This window comes from Thrips palmi, unplaced genomic scaffold, assembly GCF_012932325.1.
Source record: "Thrips palmi isolate BJ-2018 unplaced genomic scaffold, TpBJ-2018v1 HiC_scaffold_17, whole genome shotgun sequence".
Lineage (NCBI taxonomy): Eukaryota > Metazoa > Arthropoda > Insecta > Thysanoptera > Thripidae > Thrips > Thrips palmi.
In genome coordinates, this window is record NW_023144626.1 from 12,086,142 (window position 1) to 12,104,511 (window position 18,370).

Consider the following 18,370-nt stretch of genomic DNA (forward strand, 5'->3'; position numbering starts at 1 on the left):
TCGCTGAGCGATAGCGAAGCCTGTTACTCCAGTGGGGTTGATAAGTTTTTCATGTCTGTCTGTGCGTGTCTGTGTACATTACTCCTCCTGAAGGGCTCGGCCGATTCGGCTGAGATTTTGCACCGTCATTAGGTATGTCCTTGGCTCGCCACACACCAAAATTCAACTTTTCCACCTCAATCCGTGTGGTCATTAGAGCCAAAAAACACTTCAAAAACGGCAAAAAAATTATCTTTTCACTGACATTTGTTGTCATGCTTGGTTTTACATCATTTCATGTGTTTTGGAGGGTGCTGGAAATGAAAATAGAAACAATTCCAACATCCGACCCAGGTTCGAGACCTAATGCGACAAAAGTTAGCCAGAATTTAAGGGGAGTCAAACCAAAACTGTCATGCAGTTTGACCAGCGAACCAATCACATCGCCCCTTACATGAAAGGGGATTCCAGCATAAAAGTTTGAACGCAGTGCTGCTTTGATGAGCGATCAGGTCTCCTTGAGTGGCGATGTGTGGCGAGAGTCCGCCAAAGGCAGGACCAGCGCCGCAGGCCAAGGTATGTGTAAACGCCAGGCATGGATTGTCGGGACTGGCGCAGCGTCGCGAAGCCTGTTACGACAAGCCACTGTCTGGCGATCACCTACCTTGTAGTAGATAATGAAGCCTTCCACGAGCACACTGACACCCCAATGTCGAAAACCCACAAGGATAATGGTCGTAACCCAAATAACCCAGCGCAAGAAGCTATCAATGCCACTAGCACTAGCAACTACGTACGGCAAAGGCGTTGATAGATCCGCAGAGTGTTTCCTGAACCAGTAGGACAAACAACATTGCAATCGATGAGAACAGTAGTTTCATTCTGCGTCCGTATACAATCCCACAGGGTTTAGCCCTGCAACGGATGGAAAAAGAATTGTGGGAACTCATAGCAACTGCTAGAGCCAAGGAGCTCCACCTCATCTTACCCTACAAGATAGGAAATAAATGTTAACTTTCAGCACAAATAAAAACGGGACAATCCTTGTACATCGACTTTAGCAGTGAGTTACACCTTGGAAAAAACGTGTCATAATAATTTGGCGACAGAACGTTTGATGCGTCGAACTATGTCCGCCCAGTGGCCAGGCGCGGACGGAACGCGACACCAAGTGCTAGCTCAGAACGCGATCAAACGTCCGGCCAGCTCCAGGGCCCGCGGAAGGCTCGCGACACGTGCTGAGCTTGCACTGTGTGTCGCGTTCCGCCCTCGCCTGACCGCTGGACATAGTCGGACGCACCTAACAATGAGTGAAATGGACGGTCAATCCTCATAAACTTTTGACTTGAGACGTACGCCAGGAACACGCTGTGTCTTTAACATGCTGCATCAAAATACACGAGAGGGTATCAAAGGGCGTACGCAAGTGTGACCAGACTATTTCGCTAGATTACGCCTCGAAATCATCGGCATTGGGCTAAAAACGCAGCCCCAAACAACCCAAAACCGGGGAATAATGGAGGAATTTCGGCTCTTACGCTCCTGTAGCGCCAACTTACACGTGCTTTTGGGCAGAGTGACGCGACTTTTAAGCGAGTGTATGCGCCCTCATAAAACAGGTGGCAGTGTGCAGTGTAGAAGGTGCGAAGCGTCTCCCACTGCGACAAAATGTACATGCCCATGGCCCGCTGGCCAATCGACGAGCACTTTGTGTAACTTCATAAGTGAAGATGTCATATCACATCTGCCTGGTGTGGGTGGTGTTCATTCATCCTTGAATCGTAAAAGCCTGTTCCGTTCCTAACAACAGCAGCTCGCAATGATTGCTATCAGAAGTCATACAAAGCATTCAAAAATGTAAGGCAGGAGAGAATGGGAACTGAGTGAAAGAGGAAAACGAAATACTCTGCAAACCCAAAAGCGTACATTGTATGCTCTCCCTGGAGCATGCTTGCAGGCACGCTCTAGATAGCGTATGGACTTCCTAGTGCACACATGCTACGTACACGCTTCCTCATGCAGGCAACTAGCTATCCCTTATGCACTAGATATATGCTCCAGTTAGCATGTGTGCATTAGTAAGTCCTTGGCAGGCATGCGCTAGCTCGAGCGTGCTTGCAGGCATGCTACAAATGTAACATACAATAACACACAGTGTACGCTTTTAGATTTGCAGAGTACATAATAAGTGGCGATTAAATCATCAACTTTGCCTCGTCGGCTCGTCCTGTATCTTTTGCACTTAAAAAAATTCTGAAAATACTGATGAAGCGTTCTGAAGTTTTTTGGCTGAGCGATAGCGAAGCCCGTTTCTCCAGTGCGGTTGAAAAGTTTTGTCTGTCTGTCTGTCTGTGTACACTACTTCTCCTGAACGGCTCGGCCGATCTGGCTGAGATTTTGCAGGCTTATTAGGTATGTTCTTGGCTTGGCACACGCGAAATTTCAGTATCCTAGCTGAACTGGTTCAGTTTTTATAGCCGAAAAACACCTAGAAAACGGCGAAAAATCCGATCTTCTGCAGGCAGATCACTTCTGTTAAAAAATTTGTTTAAAAAATGGTAAAAAATTGTTTTTATTTTTTTTCTTGAAAACTATTGCAGATATAAAGCCCATTGTAGTCAATTCTATGACACTTCTAGGGATGAGTCTCCCTGATTTTTTCCCCCACAGATCTGAGCAAGTATGCGAACAAAATCTTACGAGAACCTAAATTTTAAACGATTCGACTAAATCTCCAAAAAATGTCCAAAGTCACTTTACTTTAAGCCAAAATGAAGCTTACTCAATTATTTACAAGGTAGGTTTACGCCAGACCGCGTCTTGTCGTAACAGGCTTCGCGATGTTTCGCGGCCTGTTCCTCCAATCCGCGCCTGGCATACCTACCTTGGCCTGCGGCGCTAGCCTGCCTTCGGCAGGCAATGTTTGCCCGTCATCAGTGACTTCTGATTTGTTGCATGCTAGAGGGCTCCGCCCCCAGACCCCCTTCACTCTTTATAGAGTTGCTTCATCTACAAATTACACTACCTTGAGCCTTGTAACTTTTCAACTTGTCAGGTTGGGGGGCTCCGCCCCCCAGACCCCCCCTTCATCAAGACAGGAGAGATCTACCTGCAAGAAACTCAATTTTTCGCCATTTTTTAGGTGTTTTTCGGCTATAAAAACTGAACCAGTTGAGCTAGAGAAGTGAAATTTCGCGTGTGCCGAGCCAAGAACATCCCAAATAAGCCTGCAAAATCTCAGCCAGATCGGCCGAGCCGTTCAGGAGGAGTAGTGTACACAGACAGACAGACAGACAGACAGACAGAAAAAGTTTTTCAACCCCACTGGAGTAACAGGCTTTGCTATCGCTCAGCCAAAAAGGGTTTTAACCCAGAAATTGTAAAATCTTAATCCGTCTACATAAAAAAAAAATTTACAAAGTGCTTTTAACATGTATGAGCCCCCTTAAATAAAATCCGAAATTAGGTATTCACCAATGTTTCTTCAGTTTAAGCCTAACAATAAGCAAAGTTTTAGTTTTTTTGTGTTTTTTTTAACTACCTTTTTCATATTTTTTTCTTTTGTAGGTACATGACAAATGCTGTCACTGGTAAAAGAGGACAACCCAATTTCAGGACGTTCACTATTGAGGAAGGCTTGGAAACAGGCGTAGTGAACTGGGACGAAGTGGGGTATGTCCAATAATTTAGATCATTGTCTGGGCCTGCAGCTGTTCGGCACACTTGGAAGAAATGGATTCCTTCGAAATGTTTATTTTAGCCATGACCTCGAACAGCTCCCAGTTCACTTACCCGGAGAAGATTTTGTACTTTTACCTGGAGAGTCTGATGAAGATCTGCAAAAGGCTCCGCAGCAGCCAACTCGGAGTAAGCTCCTGAGTTTTTTCAAGGTGGTAGCACAATATAATCTGCATGATACTTAGTACCAAGACATTCCAAGGTCGTTCACCTGGGAAGGAAACCAATGGCGACATCGGGAACGTGGAACAAATTGTCTTGGCGTGGTAATGCCCCCATCTGTATTTGGAAACAGGGAAAAATATGCCCTTTGCCAGCTACTCGAGGGGGCAAAAACTCGCGCAATCATGTGTAGTACACGGCCCCCGAAATCACACGCGAATCATTGAGAATCACGCGAAATCAAGCAATCCGAAATCAACCAAAATCACTAAATTCGACCGAAATTAGGCAGAATCACACACTGTTAAAAAAATTCTGAAAATTCAGACCGAAAGTGTCAGACTTGTCCGTCTGAATTTCGTTTTCAGACTAGAGTCCTAATATTTGGACCGCAGGTCTAAAAATACGGACCTTGTAGTCTGAAAAAAATTTCAGACGCGGCGGTCTGAAAATTCAGACTTAACAAGGTTTAATAATTTGCCCTGCGAGTCTAAAAGTAGAATTCAGCGCCCGGTCTAAATTTTCTGCCCGACTCGTCTGACTCCCGCCCTCTCTCTCTACACACGCTGCCTTAATCGGACTGCCCCGAAGGTAGCACCTTGAGCCCCAGAGTAGCCCTCTTTATAGCGCTCTGGGAGCACCTTGACCAGCTAAGCTAGTAGGCCCGAAAGCGATCTAGTTTGTCTCGGACTTGTTCGGCTGAGTCCGTTCGGCACCGAGCAGGGCCGAGCACCGAGCCGAGCCCAGTGTGGCGGCCGCAGGACTGTCCCCGCCGGTGCATTCTCGGAAAGTCCGGCGAGGCAGGGCCGGCTGGAGGCGCCCTCTGATTGGCTCGGCAAGGAGGGGAGCGTTAATCCGTCGGCAACTCGGAATGTTTTGGCCGACCCGGCGCCCTGCACGCAAAACGTCAGTCTCCAGCAGTCTTCCAAGGTGCACACATCGCGTGTATTTTGCGTCAGGTCCACTCGCTCGGCGCGCTGAAGTCATGTCGACGGAAAGAAGCGCATTTTAGTTCGAAGTGTTTTCTGCTGATGACCCTTCTTGACGCTGTAGTGACTCTGCGCTCGCTGTACGCATCTCCCGAAACTGAAGGGGCGGGCGGTGAGAGGGCGAGAGGTGTTCTAAGTTATTCGCCTCTCCCCGTTCACACTCGTCCCCAAAGTGCCTTCATCGGATATTAGTTCAAACTTCTGGTTGGACGAATCTGATACGTTCACTTCGTGTGCACCGGTGCGTGTTGGATCGTGTGCTTGCCACAGTGAGTTAATTGTTACAACCAAGGTTTGAGTTCATTTTGCAATGATAAGCAAAGAAATTTATGGTTATGATGACTAAAGTGACCAAAGTGACTTTATAACTTTTTTTGAAAAAAATACTTGTCTCATAACCTGGATAAAAGTTCCTTTCCATTGCATTAACTCATGCACTAAGAGTTGTACACCACCTTATTTTAGTTTCTGAGTTATGGATGTTTACGTTAACTTTTAGTCGTTTCTCTCAAATTTTCCTCACGACAAAGGATTAGCTACCCAGTCTTCATATTATTGTAATTATATCTATTTTTGCAAAGGAAATAGATAGCTTTTATAAAAAAATATCTCCCTTAGTTTTCCTGAAACACCATAAACCAATAATAAGGCAAAATCTTTTAAATTTGAAGAAAAATAAAAGTGGGCCTGATAAGTTAGCTTTTTAAAAGCTAATACAGCCTCTTCTGGACTTGTATTTTCAAATTTGACAACGCTTTCTTTTTCATATGCAAAAATAGATATAATTGCAAGAATCTGAAGGCTGGGTAGCTAATCCTTTGTCGTGAGAAGAATTTGGAGGAAACGACTAAAAGTTTACGTAAACCTCCATAACTCAGAAACTAATTAGAGTTGGAGTCCCCAACTTTGAGAATAAATTTATCTAATAGTGGTGGAATTTTGACCTCAAAATGAACTTCCTGTGACAAATATTTCTAGGACATGCAAGTTTCACTTGACAGTATCCTTAAGGTTACAAAATTGACTTTTACTAGCCTCAGCAATTTTCATCCTTCTTAAAGCATTGGTTGGATCAACTTTCATATATTACCTTGCCCGCACTGCGCACAAAGAGGGAGGCGAGGGGTATGGGAGTGAACTGCTGAAAGCAAATTCAGACCAGGAAGCCCTTTTTTAAGAAATAAGACATCTCAATTTTAAGCTCACCAAATTCCTAAATTTCAAAGTCCAGCGGTCTTAATACCAATTCAGACTAGAGGTCTTAATCCATATTCAGACTTGTGCTCTGAATTCACAGGTCTGAATTTTCAGACCGCATGTTTCTGAAAAAGTTGGTCTGAAAATTAGGAGTGCCTTTTGCGAAATTTTCTTCAGTTCATTTAGTCTGAATTTTCAGAATTTTTTTTTAACAGTGCACGAAACCAGGCCAAATCAGTCCGAAATCATTTCTTTCCGAACACAATCACACGCAATCACGCTCAACATCACCCTGGTGCGTCGCGAAATAAGGCAAAATCAGCCATGAAATCAATTAAAACCATGCGCAATCATTGCGTTTTCCGATTCATGTGTACACGAAAATCCCGAGTTTTGCCCCCTCGCAGCTACTTTTAAATGTCCCGAGACCAACGAGTTTTCAGGATTTACGAAGACATCGTGGAGTCGTGTATAACACCTTTGAGGAAGCAACTGTTGCACTTGGATTGACATACGGAGGAGAAGCAGTTATGCAGACAGTGCGTGAATGGCAGGCTGTTGGAGATCCGTTTCAAATCAGGATTGCATTTGCATTTATGTTGCAGCATAATACCTTTGATCCGTCTGAGTTGGTTACTGATTGCTGGGAAATTTTGAAAGATTTCATGATTGGAGACATAATTAACGACCCAAGTCAACCAGATCTTGAGCCAGATGATTGATACGTGCTTGCTCTGCAACATATTTGGTCAATCCTTTTAGCTGGAAAAGTCGATCCCGCCTCTTGTCCTCTACCGTTTGAACGTCCACAAGTTGTAAACAGACGCAATGTTTTGATTGATCCTGAAGGAGTGCTCAACGAGGGTCAAGAGGAAGCCTTCAGGTCCATTATGACAGCTGTTGAAAACTCTCATGATAAGTCGTATGGTGGAAACACATGTTTCTTCGTAAGCGGCTGTGCGGGTACTGGCAAAACTTTTGTGTATCGCAAATTAGGATTTCAACTGCAGAGCCAAGGTCGAACAGCAGTCTTCAGTGCCTACACTGCAACAGCAGCCCAAGAACTTCCAGGAGCGTTGACATGCCATTCCGCTTTTGGTATTCCGCTTAAGATGCCTGACGGAAACATGTTCCCCACATCCTATCTTAACATGCAACATCCGCAAGCTGTGGCATTGGCTAAGGCCTCACTGGTCTTTATCGACGAAATTTCAATGATGAAATGCTGGCAGTTGTCTGTCATTGAAACTCTCTGTCACGTAAGTTATGGAAATATAAAAATTATACATTTTTTTTGGAATTTTCAGCGAAATTTGACGTTTTACTTGCCATGCACTGAGATTTTTGTATCTTTAACTTTTTTTTTAACAGCATGTTACCGGAACCACGAGAATTTTTGGAGGAAAAGTTATTGTAGTGGGAGGAGATTTTAGACAGACACTTCCCACCTGCAAAAAGGAAGAAGGGGACATTCTTTCAAATTGCGTCTTCTCAAACCCTCTCTGGGAACATTTCCAGATTCTGCAATTAACTGAAAACATGCGTGCTGTCAACGATCCTGAATACACCAAGTGGTGCCTTTCGATCGGCGATGGCACTGCCAATGTGGAACCAGGATTTACGATGTTCCCTCTAAAAATTGGCCAGGAAATAGTTACATTTACCAAGAATTTGCCATCTTTAATTGAAACAGTTTTTAAGGGTGACTTCCATAACCACAAAAGAGCAATCATTGCAAACACTAACAAGAAGTGCTGTGAAGTCAACGATATTGTTACTTGTTCAATAAGTGGTCAAGGTTTTAATTACCTTAGTATGTCACTATTAGAAAACGTAGATTCCACGGAAAATGACAATGAGGTAAACGATTTCCTCCTCATCGAAACCAGAGACAGAGCTCAATCACTAACACCCAGTGGCATGCCATTCCACGCACTCAAACTTAAAGTTGGTTGCGTTGTATTTTTACCTTTTACTTTGAATCACCACTTGGGGCTTGTTAATGGAACAAGGATGATAGTGACCGCATGCGGAACGCATCTGGTTTAAGTGAAGGTTCTTACTGGCCCGATGACTGATCGGGAAGTATGGCTTCCACGCCTCTGTCGTCGTGATGATGAAGAAGTGAAGAGGATGGTTCTCACACGTGTTCAATTTCCACTTCGACTGGCCTACAGCCTCACTGTTCATAGGTAAGAATGTAAAAATCAGTAGTTTCTCTGTCAAAAAGACGTGAAGTACGGTAAATACGGTCATTAAAGCAGACTCTGGTATTGCATTGTTCTCGGGAACTTTAAAAAAATTTAATTGAAATTAACAGTCCGCAAATAACTCTAAAACGACAAATGTGTAGAAATCATTGATTGGCTGACCTAAGGCAGCTTCTGCGTCACATGTTAGGCGCGCATTCGATTTTTTGTAACGGTTAAGCGGCCCCTCGGCCTTTTTCAGAACACCATTTTTGACGGACTGCGATCACTTCGGATGTTTAAAAACAGCATTGCTGCAAAGTTGATCAAAACGTTAGAATTAACTTTTTGCAATTTTACCAAGTGATATGTTTGTAAAACGTTTTCTTTCGTTTCTAAACTAACTTTGAATTTAACTTGAAATTTTTCATTTTTTTTATAGGTCGCAAGCCAGAACATTTGAGTACTGTGGATTTTACCTTAAAACGTCCGTGTTTGCCCACGGAATGCTTTACAATGGGATTTCACGTGTTGGGGAAACCACGAAAATCGCATTTTTCATCCCAGATGGAGCGTTCCAAGGGCGCCCGATTCGTGGTGGAGCAGGAGGTGCACAAAGACCCATTAGAGTTACAAACATTGTTGATTCTACTTTGCTTGATATTGCGCATGCAACATGGTTCGTATTTATTTAATGTTTGGTCCTGGAAGCGGAGAAAGTGAATAAGTCAGCTCATCTCAAAATTGAGTTATTTTCGCCTTGTGAATGTGCCCTTGTTTATGAAAAGTGAACATGGTTCCGAAGTCAACAAAAACATTATATTTTGAATCATTTTAACCGTCTTGAAAGTGATACTACACGTTTGGAATTTTCACATTCATTTAAATGACCTTTTTTTTCTCTCGGAAAATGATGAAAATAAACTTATTCTGTTCTTCCGCTTTGTAGATCGTTAACACTTGTGTGTACATTACCGTACATTACTCCTTCTGAACGGCTCGGCCGATCTGGCTGAGTTATTGTATGGCCATTAGGTATGTCCTTGGCTCGCCCCACATCAAAATTCAGCTTCTTATCTCAATTCCTTCATTTAAAGAAAGCAAAAAAGCACCTGAACACGGCAGAAAATGGGAATAAGAAGGGGATAGTGCATTTTACTACTGTGTTAGTACATTTGACTACCCTGGATAGTCATTTTTCGACGCACTGAAGCGATAGTACTTTTTACTAAACACCGTGTTTTGTGACATAGACTACAACGCATTGTGGATTCCACTGCTCCGTTTGGTTATTGGCACCCAACCAGCATAGTGGAGAGTACTGGTACGTTTAGTAAATGACACTCAGCTGCATAGTAAAACGGCTGCTTGTCTAAAATAGACTACCAGTGTTCGAATGCCTTTTGAGTGCACACAGTCGCATCAGGAGGCTGCGGCTACACCACATCGGCCTTCCCTTTGCACTGTTTCATTGCGTCGATATGTCGTGTGACTTGCTCCGCTCCACCTGTAACGGCAGCGACCAGGAGTTGAACCTGGGCCGTCCGATCACAGTGCCATCGCCTTACCACTCGGCTGTGCCTGCGCGCTGATAGGGCTGTCTCCAGCAGCGGAGCACATGCACGGCCGCGCCGTGTCCGCCCCTCCTCTCTTCCGCCGCGCGACAGGGAGGGGATGGGCCTCGGCGGGGGCAAGGAGGCAGGGGTAGGGGGGGTGCGACGATGCCGGATGGGAGAACCTACTATGGGGTAGTACCAGTTACTATAAATGGCTCACTCAATCGTTTAGTAAAATCCACATTATAGCGTTTCGTGAAATTGCCACTGAGAAAACCTTACAAACTATTTTGGGCCTTACAAAGAAAAGTAGTTTGTATAACAAAGTATTTTGAGCATACGTAAGCTTACAAAGAAAATACTTCGTAATTTACGAACTATTTCTTCGTATAACAAAGTATTTTAGTTTGTTATATGTATGCTCAAAATACTTTGTAAGGTTTTAAGAGTGTGATTGGCTGAGCGATAGCGAAGCACGTTACTTCAGTGGGGTTGAAAAGTTTTGTCTGTCTGTTTGTCTGTCTGTCTGTCCGTCCGTCTGTCTGTCTGCGTGCGTGTGTGTGTGTGTGTGTGCACTACTCCTCCTGAACGGCTCGGCCGATCTGGCTGAGATTTTGCAGGGTCATTAGATATGTCCTTGGCTCGCCACACACCAAAATTCAGCTTTCTATCTCAATCCATTCGGTCATATTAGCCAAAAAACACTTAAAAACGGCAGAAAAAAGACAACTTTTTGGGTACTTTCAACTTTGTGTCAAGTTTCATATCGTTTCATATGTTTTTGAGGCTGCTGATGACGAAAATAGAACCCGTTCAGACCCCCGACTGAAAGTTGAATCCGATTGGTGTAGATTTTGATGACCAAATGCTATTTTTGAGGGGATCACGCCCATTTCCACGGCCTGCCTAGGAAAGCAGCCTGCCGAAGGCAGGTTAGCGCCGCAGGCCAAGGTAGGTACGCCAGGCGTGGATGGTCGAAACTGGCGCAGCATCGCGAAGCCTTTTACGACAAGACACGGTCTGGCGTACACCTACCTTGTCACTTTTAACTTTGAACAAAGTGGTTAAGAGTTTGGCTGAGGAGGTGAACAGACTTGTAGGCAACATTTGGAGGATTTTCAAAACATTTTCATTTGTTCATTTTGTTATTTCTTTTATGGCTGAGCCATAGCGAGGCCCGTTACTTCAGTGGGGTTGAAAAGTTTTTCTGTCTGTCTGTCTGTCTGTCTGTCTGCGTGTGTGTGTGCACTTCTCCTCCTGAACGGCTCGGCCGATCTGACTGAGATTTTGCAGGGTCATTAGGTATGTCCTTGGCTCGCCACACCCCAAAATTCAGCTTACTATCTCAATCCATTCGGATATTCGAGCCAAAAAACGCATAAAAAACGGCAGAAAAAAGACAATTTTTTAAGTACTTTCAACTTTGTGTCAAGTTTCATATCGTTTCATATGTTTTAGAGGCTGCTGATAACGAAAATAGAACACTGTGCGAAAAAAACACAGTAAATCCCGTTAACTTTTTTGCCGGGATTTACTGTAGCTCAGGACACAGTATTTACTGTGCCTGGTTACAGCATTTACTGTACCTGGTACAGGATATTCCGTGCTTCACTCCTGTGGTAACAGTAAATCCCGTAGAAATACAGTAGATCCTGTAAAAAAAGTACAGTAAATCCTGTACTCTGAACTACAGTGACAGCTGTACTAACCACTACAGGATTTACTGTGATTTTTTCCCACAGTGAACTCGTTCGGAATTATGACAACCTCGTCAGAAATTGATGACATTTTCATTAAAGCTCCTATACTTATTGCATGGGCGTGACAACCATGTCATAAATTGTTTTGATGACATTGTTGTAAGGAAAATTAGCCTTGGAATTGTCATCAATTGACGACTCAAATTTTCTCAGTGTAAGCGCCGCAGGCCAAGGTAGGTGTATACGCCAGGCGTGGATGGTCGAAACTGGCGCAGCATAGCGAAGCCTGTTACGTCAAGACACGGTCTGGCGTACACCTACCTTGTTATTATGTAGTGCAATGTACTGTTCGCATAGTCACCTCTTCTGCATATTGGCTTACTATCCAGGTTTAGTAAAATTTACTAACCCCTTTTTCTCGGCGGGTTACACAAGCGGGAGGAGTAGTATACTTGACTAAACGCTGGCGGGCTATACTGCACTGCAAGAAAAAGTCACAACAAAATTACACATAAACTCCTCGCAACTATTTTATCAGGAATTTTTTGTATTTTCGAAGTACATTAATTGATGTACTGAGTACAATGAGACCGGCATGACGAGTGCTGTACAGTCCAGGCGTGGTTGCACTGCAAGAAAAAGTGTGAATAATTCAACAAACGTACAACAAAAACTGTCCTTTAAAAGTACAAAATGGTTTCTCTGAAGTACAACGAGAATTGTACAAACCACAACAAGGCCTGGACTGCCTAGCACTCGCCATGCCGGCCCCATTGTATTGTACAGCAATTGTTGTACTTTGAAAGTACAATAAATTCCTGGTAAAAAAAAATTGTCAGGAATTTGTGTACTTTTGTTGTGGCTTTTTCTTGCAGTATATGGATTATACAATTCTCGTTGAACTTTATACAATTCCTGTTGCACTTACATTGTACAGGGCTCGTTGCACTATTCACACTTTTTCTTGCAGAGTGGGTTGGGCCAAGTGAAGTGGGTGTAAAACTGGTAGGCAAAACATGTGTGTGCATCCCTCTTTCGGTGTAAGGAATTGGTTGAACCGCCCTGATACCTCGGGGTATCGAAGTGGGAGCCAGTTAGATAGTGTGTTGAACGAGTTGGTTTCGGTTAGTGTCAAGAATAAATAACATAAGATTCAGCCTTTAAAAAAAAGTATTTTATTGATACGAAATGAGTAGAACAAAAGCTACTTGGCAGTTTTGATTTTTGGTCACGGACATACATGTGTTATGTTAAATTCTTTGGCTGCCGGCGGGCTACTAGAGCTTCCTCTGACGCCTTGAAACTGAATTAATAAAACTTCATACGTGACAATAGTCCCCGCCATCTGGAATGTGACGTAACAGTATCAAATATTTCTGCACACCAAATAGCTGTGGACATTTCTGTTACCAGTTACCGAACGATTTTGAGTCCATGGCGGAAACGTTTTCATTCGTTACTAAATGGTGACGTATTCTAACACAAACCATAGACAAATCTGTCCAAACACTTTTGGGAACATTATAGTATATTATCAAAGCCCCAAATTGCTCACAGATGTCGACAAATATCTCCGTAACAAGGATTATCAGAAAGTTCATAAAAAGTACGTTATTAAGGCAACAAATATGTCCATAAGCCATACACTTATGTAGTTCCCGAGGTCTGTCTGTAGGCAAATAGACAGCTTTACCTAGTATTGCGTACAAGCCATGTACAATTCTGTGTACATTTGGTAACGCTTAAGGGGGCAATACACTGAAAATGGCCAAAAACTAACTTGTGCGATTGCTTCCATACGCGTTGTTGAGCATTGTCCAATCTTTTCATGTGTCAAAACCTTACAAAAAGAAGCATTTTAAGCCCAGAATGGCGTCGATCGGACGTCAGGGAGCGGAGCAGCGCCCAATCAAATTTTCGTCAAAAGTTGAACTGGCGGGCGTCCCTCAGTCCGCAAAAATGAAGATATCTCGACCCCGTTTGCGCCAAAATGTAGGTAATTGAAGCGGCTATAGCGCAAACTAGGATTCTGTACATCGAGCAACCGAAAGTACAAAATTTCATCCAAAAACACTTTTTGAGGATTTTGCAAAAATGATCAAAACAGGTTTTTTCGTGAAATTTTGTACTTTTGCTTGTTCGATGTTCATAATCCTAGTTTGCGCTATAGCCGCTTCAATTACCTACATTTTGGCGCAAACGGGGTCGAGATATCTTCATTTTTGCGGACTGAAGGACGCCCGCCAGTTCGATTTTTGACGAAAATTTGATTGGGCGCTGCTCCGCTCCCTGACGTCCGATCGACGCCATTCTGGGCTTAAAATGCTTCTTTTTGTAAGGTTTTGACACATGAAAAGTTTGAACAACGCTGAACAACGCGTTTGGAAGCAATCACACAACTCAGTTTTTGGCCATTTTCAGTGTATTGCCCCCTTAAAAACGTTTCCTCTTTGGTTGCAATCTTGTCTCTGGAATTGGTCAATAGGAATTGTTGCGTCCAGTTTTGAACAAAATTATTTGTTGATGCACTTTAAGTGCATCAGTATTCATAATACTTGCTCTGAGCCTGTTATGGACATTCCACTTATTCCTGATTCTATGAACACTTAATTGTCCTTAGATACGTAATGTGTGTACGATTTTCGCAAGTTAAATCGAAGGGGGTTTTCCATCCTACACTGTCTCTCTTTTACTGGAGTAGGTGAGTTCCAGTGTCTTCCCCCGCTACATTGAAGTTATTGGGAATGCAAGCGTCAATTCTTTTCGATTGCCCGTGAAGCGCACTGGTCCTTGGATCATTTGCAACGGACTCTTGGATACGCATCACCCGTGAGAGGCGATGCATCTGCAGCGGTGCGCAGAAGGCCAAGTCGGAACGCACACAAGAACGTGTCCTTCAGCTGCAAAGAACACTTTTCTTTTCTACTTTGAACGATTTGAAGCTCATTCAGACAAATCACAGGAAACAACTTTTTAAAAAAAGGAAGTTTGCCGTCACTCCTTGGAAAATTTTAAGCTTGTGAACTCCTTGAGAGCCTACCGTCAGCATTAGTGATCTTGTCACGTAGAAGAAGTTGTATCCGGTCAGAGCAACGTGGTCCGTGTTGACCTGAGCGAGGAACCGGCGAACCTGGAACCCATTCGACGACCAGGCTCAGCCATTGAGAAAAGTAATACTGCAATACTCTTTCTTTTCACACTCCCGTCACACTGAGAACGAAAAAGTCGCCACCATTGCCCTTATTGGGTGACGCACGCGGTTCTATGACGGTTCACTAACCATTTTCGCCCAAAATCTGGATGAGCGATTCTCACGTTTCGGGGTAGTTTCGTTTCTTCTGACTCCTGTGCCCAAACGAGCGCAGATATCGACATGGGGTTTGTTTCTGACGTTAGGGAGGGCCATATCCCACTAAACGCACACATTTCGAAAAGTTCACGTTCGTTGGATTGGTCTACGTAGCGTTTGGAATACCCTAAATGTAACTTCCGTGATTGTCCAAAGAGAACATACTCGAACTTTCCACCCACAGTGTGGCGGTGTGGGTCGAAAATGCTGCCAACTGTCGATGGGGATTCGAAGCTTGGCATGTCTCGAGCTAATTTCAACCGAAGACCAATACGCCAGACTTCTTTCAAAGGTACTTATGCTGCAACGAAAAATGTCCTCCGTATATTCAATTTAACTACACAAATTTCGAAAAGGCAGCTCTGGACTTCTCCCCAAGCCAAACTTTTAACTTTCCATGACACAAGCCATCAAAGTGGAGTCCCTGGGAAATAGTTGCATGGGTCGCGGAAATCTAAGATGCTGTATACGGTCTCAAAGCGGGCTACAGCATTATAAAATGGCGTGTATCAACAATTACCTGTAACTTCCGTGGCACCCTTTACCCAATGTTGCAGCAGCACTAGGTGAAAAAATTTTCCACTGAAATGTCGGGCTGAGAGTATCAATTGACCCTGGAACGACTTTTAAGCCACAGCAAGCCCGAGTCAGCCGTTAAAGCTGATTTTGACACTTTGTAACTTCCGTGATAACGTAATTTCCGTGATCAAAACACCCACTAAAACGTATGGGAATACCTTATGGCTCATGTTTTAAGGAAGATAGTACAAGGTCTTAACTATAAATACCATTGCCATAACTCTATCATCCAGGACCCCAATAATCAGAAAAACTTAATTGGATATTTCTCACTTTCGGCAAATCAGAGACGTCAAAACTACCCCGAAACGTGAGAATCGCTCATGGGGGTCATGGCCCCGGAAGAACGTCATCGGGGACCTCACAACGTAGCCGGTGACGTCATTCAAATTTAGGCAACGAAACGAGTGATAATCTTTGGGTGATAATTTTTTCGTCACCCAAAATTAGGCTCTAAAGTTACATCACCGAAGCACCGGAACCAGCTCCCAAAATCGTCTTACCGTATTTGGAGGTTTTGACGTTTAGAAATCATAGAACACATCATGTAAAACAATTTTTAGAACAAATGAACCTATAATATTTATTTATCGGTGACTGTTTCCGGCTTTCGATATTCTTCTTCTTCAATTTGCGCTTTCGTGGAAGTGTCTGTTGTTAGTGTATTGGTCGCAACGTAACGTGGGGCAAGTTAAGTTTCGAGGATGCCAGTCTATATGAACTTGACACGAAATAAGAACGAATGTGGCACGACTTGCATTCAAATAAACTTTACTTCATTGATGCTCTGCAAACTGAAGTGTGTACATAGTACACTCTTATAAGAGCATACTTCCAAGTACACTCTTATTTACAGCATACATGCTAGGCACACGCTAAAATAGAGTGTGCCTGGCATGTACACGCTAAATAAGTGTGTACCTTGCAAGTACACGCTAAAATACAGTCGATTAGCCCTATCTAAAAGCATGGGCTAGTTTAAGTGTACTTTCCAGGTACACTCTTATTTAGCGTGTACATGCAATGTACACTCTATTTTAGCGTGTGCCTAGCAAGTATGCTGTAAATAAGAGTGTACTTGGAAGTATGCTCCAATAAGAGTGTACTATGTACACACTTCAGTTTGCAGAGTGGGCATCTTCTCCTTCTACACTGAGATTTGAAACGTTATGCACATAGCACGTATTGTGCAATGCATTGAGACGTCGCAACATACGTATAATGCCATATTATCCTAACGTGCAATGCGTCCCGAAAATGCCCTATGCATTCCTACGGGAATAGAAATTCAAAAGCATTGCAACGATTGACGTTATACAGACAGCGTTTGGATTCACAGAGTTTAACTACCAAAATTAAAAAAAAAAAAACAAGACGTAACGAGCTTCGTACGGTTAAAGATAGTCCGGAAATGGTTTCATCTATTGGTGATTGAATTTGAAACATGAAATGAATTGTCTGCCTCATTCATCTCGAATATCAAAATTTCACTTAGCAGGATCCCGAAGCTGAAAGATCATTCAAGAAACGTAACTGCCACGTTTGTTTCCAATAATAACCTATATTTTTAATCTTTTCTCTGTTGTGTTCTGAGTTAGAGTTCACTTCTGAGATTTCTTTACGTTTGGTTAAAGTAAAGCATGCACTTCCGATTTGCCGAATGCAGTGGAGTTCTGCACGGCTCTACACGCAACAATGACATCAGGAATAAATGTTTACCTCGGAACAGTAACTCTCAGAGGGTACGGCGTGCAGCACTCTCCGTGGCTTCTTGCTCTCGTCGTGGATCGCGGATGAGCACAGGAGGACCGTGCAAGAACGTAGCAGCAAGATGCCAAAAGAGTAGAAGAAATATACATAATGGTAGGCGTCCATGATCAACCTATACACAAACATCATAAGTTGAACATTTGTTAGTTTTCGCGTTGAGACTCCGGCAACTGAAGAAATGGTTGACTCTAACGAGTCAATCTGACGCACTTCATCCTAGGAACGAGGCACACGTTGGAACGATTGTAGCAAGAGGTTACGGTCTGTCGTCATTGTGTGTTTCAAATTCACTACAAACCTAACTGTCTACTAAGTACACACTTATAAATGCATGCTTGCAAGTACACACTTACAAACGCATGTTTGGCCAAGTACACACTTACTACAGGTAGGGGTGTGCGAATCGTGAATTTTGTCTTCGAATCGAATCTCTCTCTAAATGTCCCGAATCGAATCGAATCCGCAATTTTTCCCCGAATCGAATCGAATCCGAACTTCTGCACGAAATTTTCGAATCGAATCCGAATATTGCCAAATTTTAAAAGCTTCTCTAAAATGTGGCGTAATGCCTGCTGGGGATGGTTTTTTGTCAGTTTAGTACAGAGGATGGGAGAGGGGAGGGAAGGTGGAATGCCAAAACGCGGGCTAGGTATAAGAAAGCTAGCGGCGACGAAACGTGTTGATTCGATTTTTCGAACCTTTCGGTATCGAATCGGCGAGTCCGTGAGCGAATCGAATCTATGCAGATTCGATTCGATTTCGAACAATTCGCACACCCTTAACTTCAGGCTTGGCAAGTACACACAAACGCACATGCTTAGCATGGAGTTAGACGGCGCCAATCATGCGTTTGTAAGTGTGTACTTGGCCAAGCATGCATTTGTAAGTGTTTACTTGGACAAGCATGCGTTTGTACGTGTGTACTTGCAAGCATGCATTTGTAAGTGTGTACCGTGAAACGGGGTAATTTCGGACACTCGGTGTAATTTCGGACAACTCTGCCCGGAAGCATTGCGATGATGCTCCCATCTAACGGCCTACTTGGAGGCTTGTCCCGTTGCGCGCATCGCATCGGCCACACTTAAAACCATCTGATCAATCACCCGGAGGCCAAATCAGGGGCAAACTCCAGGAGAAATAGTGGTTTTTGTATTTAACCATT

The 18,370-nt window shown here is 43.5% G+C and overlaps 2 protein-coding genes across 2 annotated transcripts in view; one reads left to right on the top strand and one right to left on the bottom strand.

The window, feature by feature from the left end:
* The first annotated feature begins 7,177 nt into the window (after positions 1–7,177).
* Positions 7,178–12,499, top strand: LOC117644069. The gene is made up of 3 exons (XM_034383255.1): positions 7,178–7,324; positions 7,437–7,925; positions 12,386–12,499. The coding sequence occupies exons 1-3, from the start codon at positions 7,178–7,180 to the stop codon at positions 12,497–12,499; spliced, it is 750 nt and encodes a 249-aa protein (XP_034239146.1).
* A 142-nt stretch (positions 12,500–12,641) lies between these two features.
* Positions 12,642–18,370, bottom strand: part of LOC117644071 (gustatory receptor for sugar taste 64f-like) — a 44,387-nt gene continuing 38,658 nt past the window's right edge. The window contains exons 3-6 of the mRNA XM_034383256.1: positions 17,158–17,320; positions 14,551–14,640; positions 12,751–12,855; positions 12,642–12,668 (exon numbers count right to left, since the gene is read on the bottom strand). Coding sequence (XP_034239147.1) covers positions 12,642–12,668; positions 12,751–12,855; positions 14,551–14,640; positions 17,158–17,320 — 385 coding nt within the window. The remainder of the gene's footprint in view (positions 12,669–12,750; positions 12,856–14,550; positions 14,641–17,157; positions 17,321–18,370) is intronic.

What these genes read in the sequence shown, in the direction of transcription:
- LOC117644069 (XM_034383255.1), top strand. Translation starts at nt 7,178, where the DNA reads ATGCCTGACGGAAACATGTTCCCCACATCCTATCTTAACATGCAACAT. An exon ending in TCATTGAAACTCTCTGTCAC is followed by an intron (nt 7,325 to 7,436) that starts GTAAGTTATGGA and finishes TTTTTTTAACAG; the next exon opens with CATGTTACCGGAACCACGAG. An exon ending in CCACGGAAAATGACAATGAG is followed by an intron (nt 7,926 to 12,385) that starts GTAAACGATTTC and finishes TTTTTCTTGCAG; the next exon opens with TATATGGATTATACAATTCT.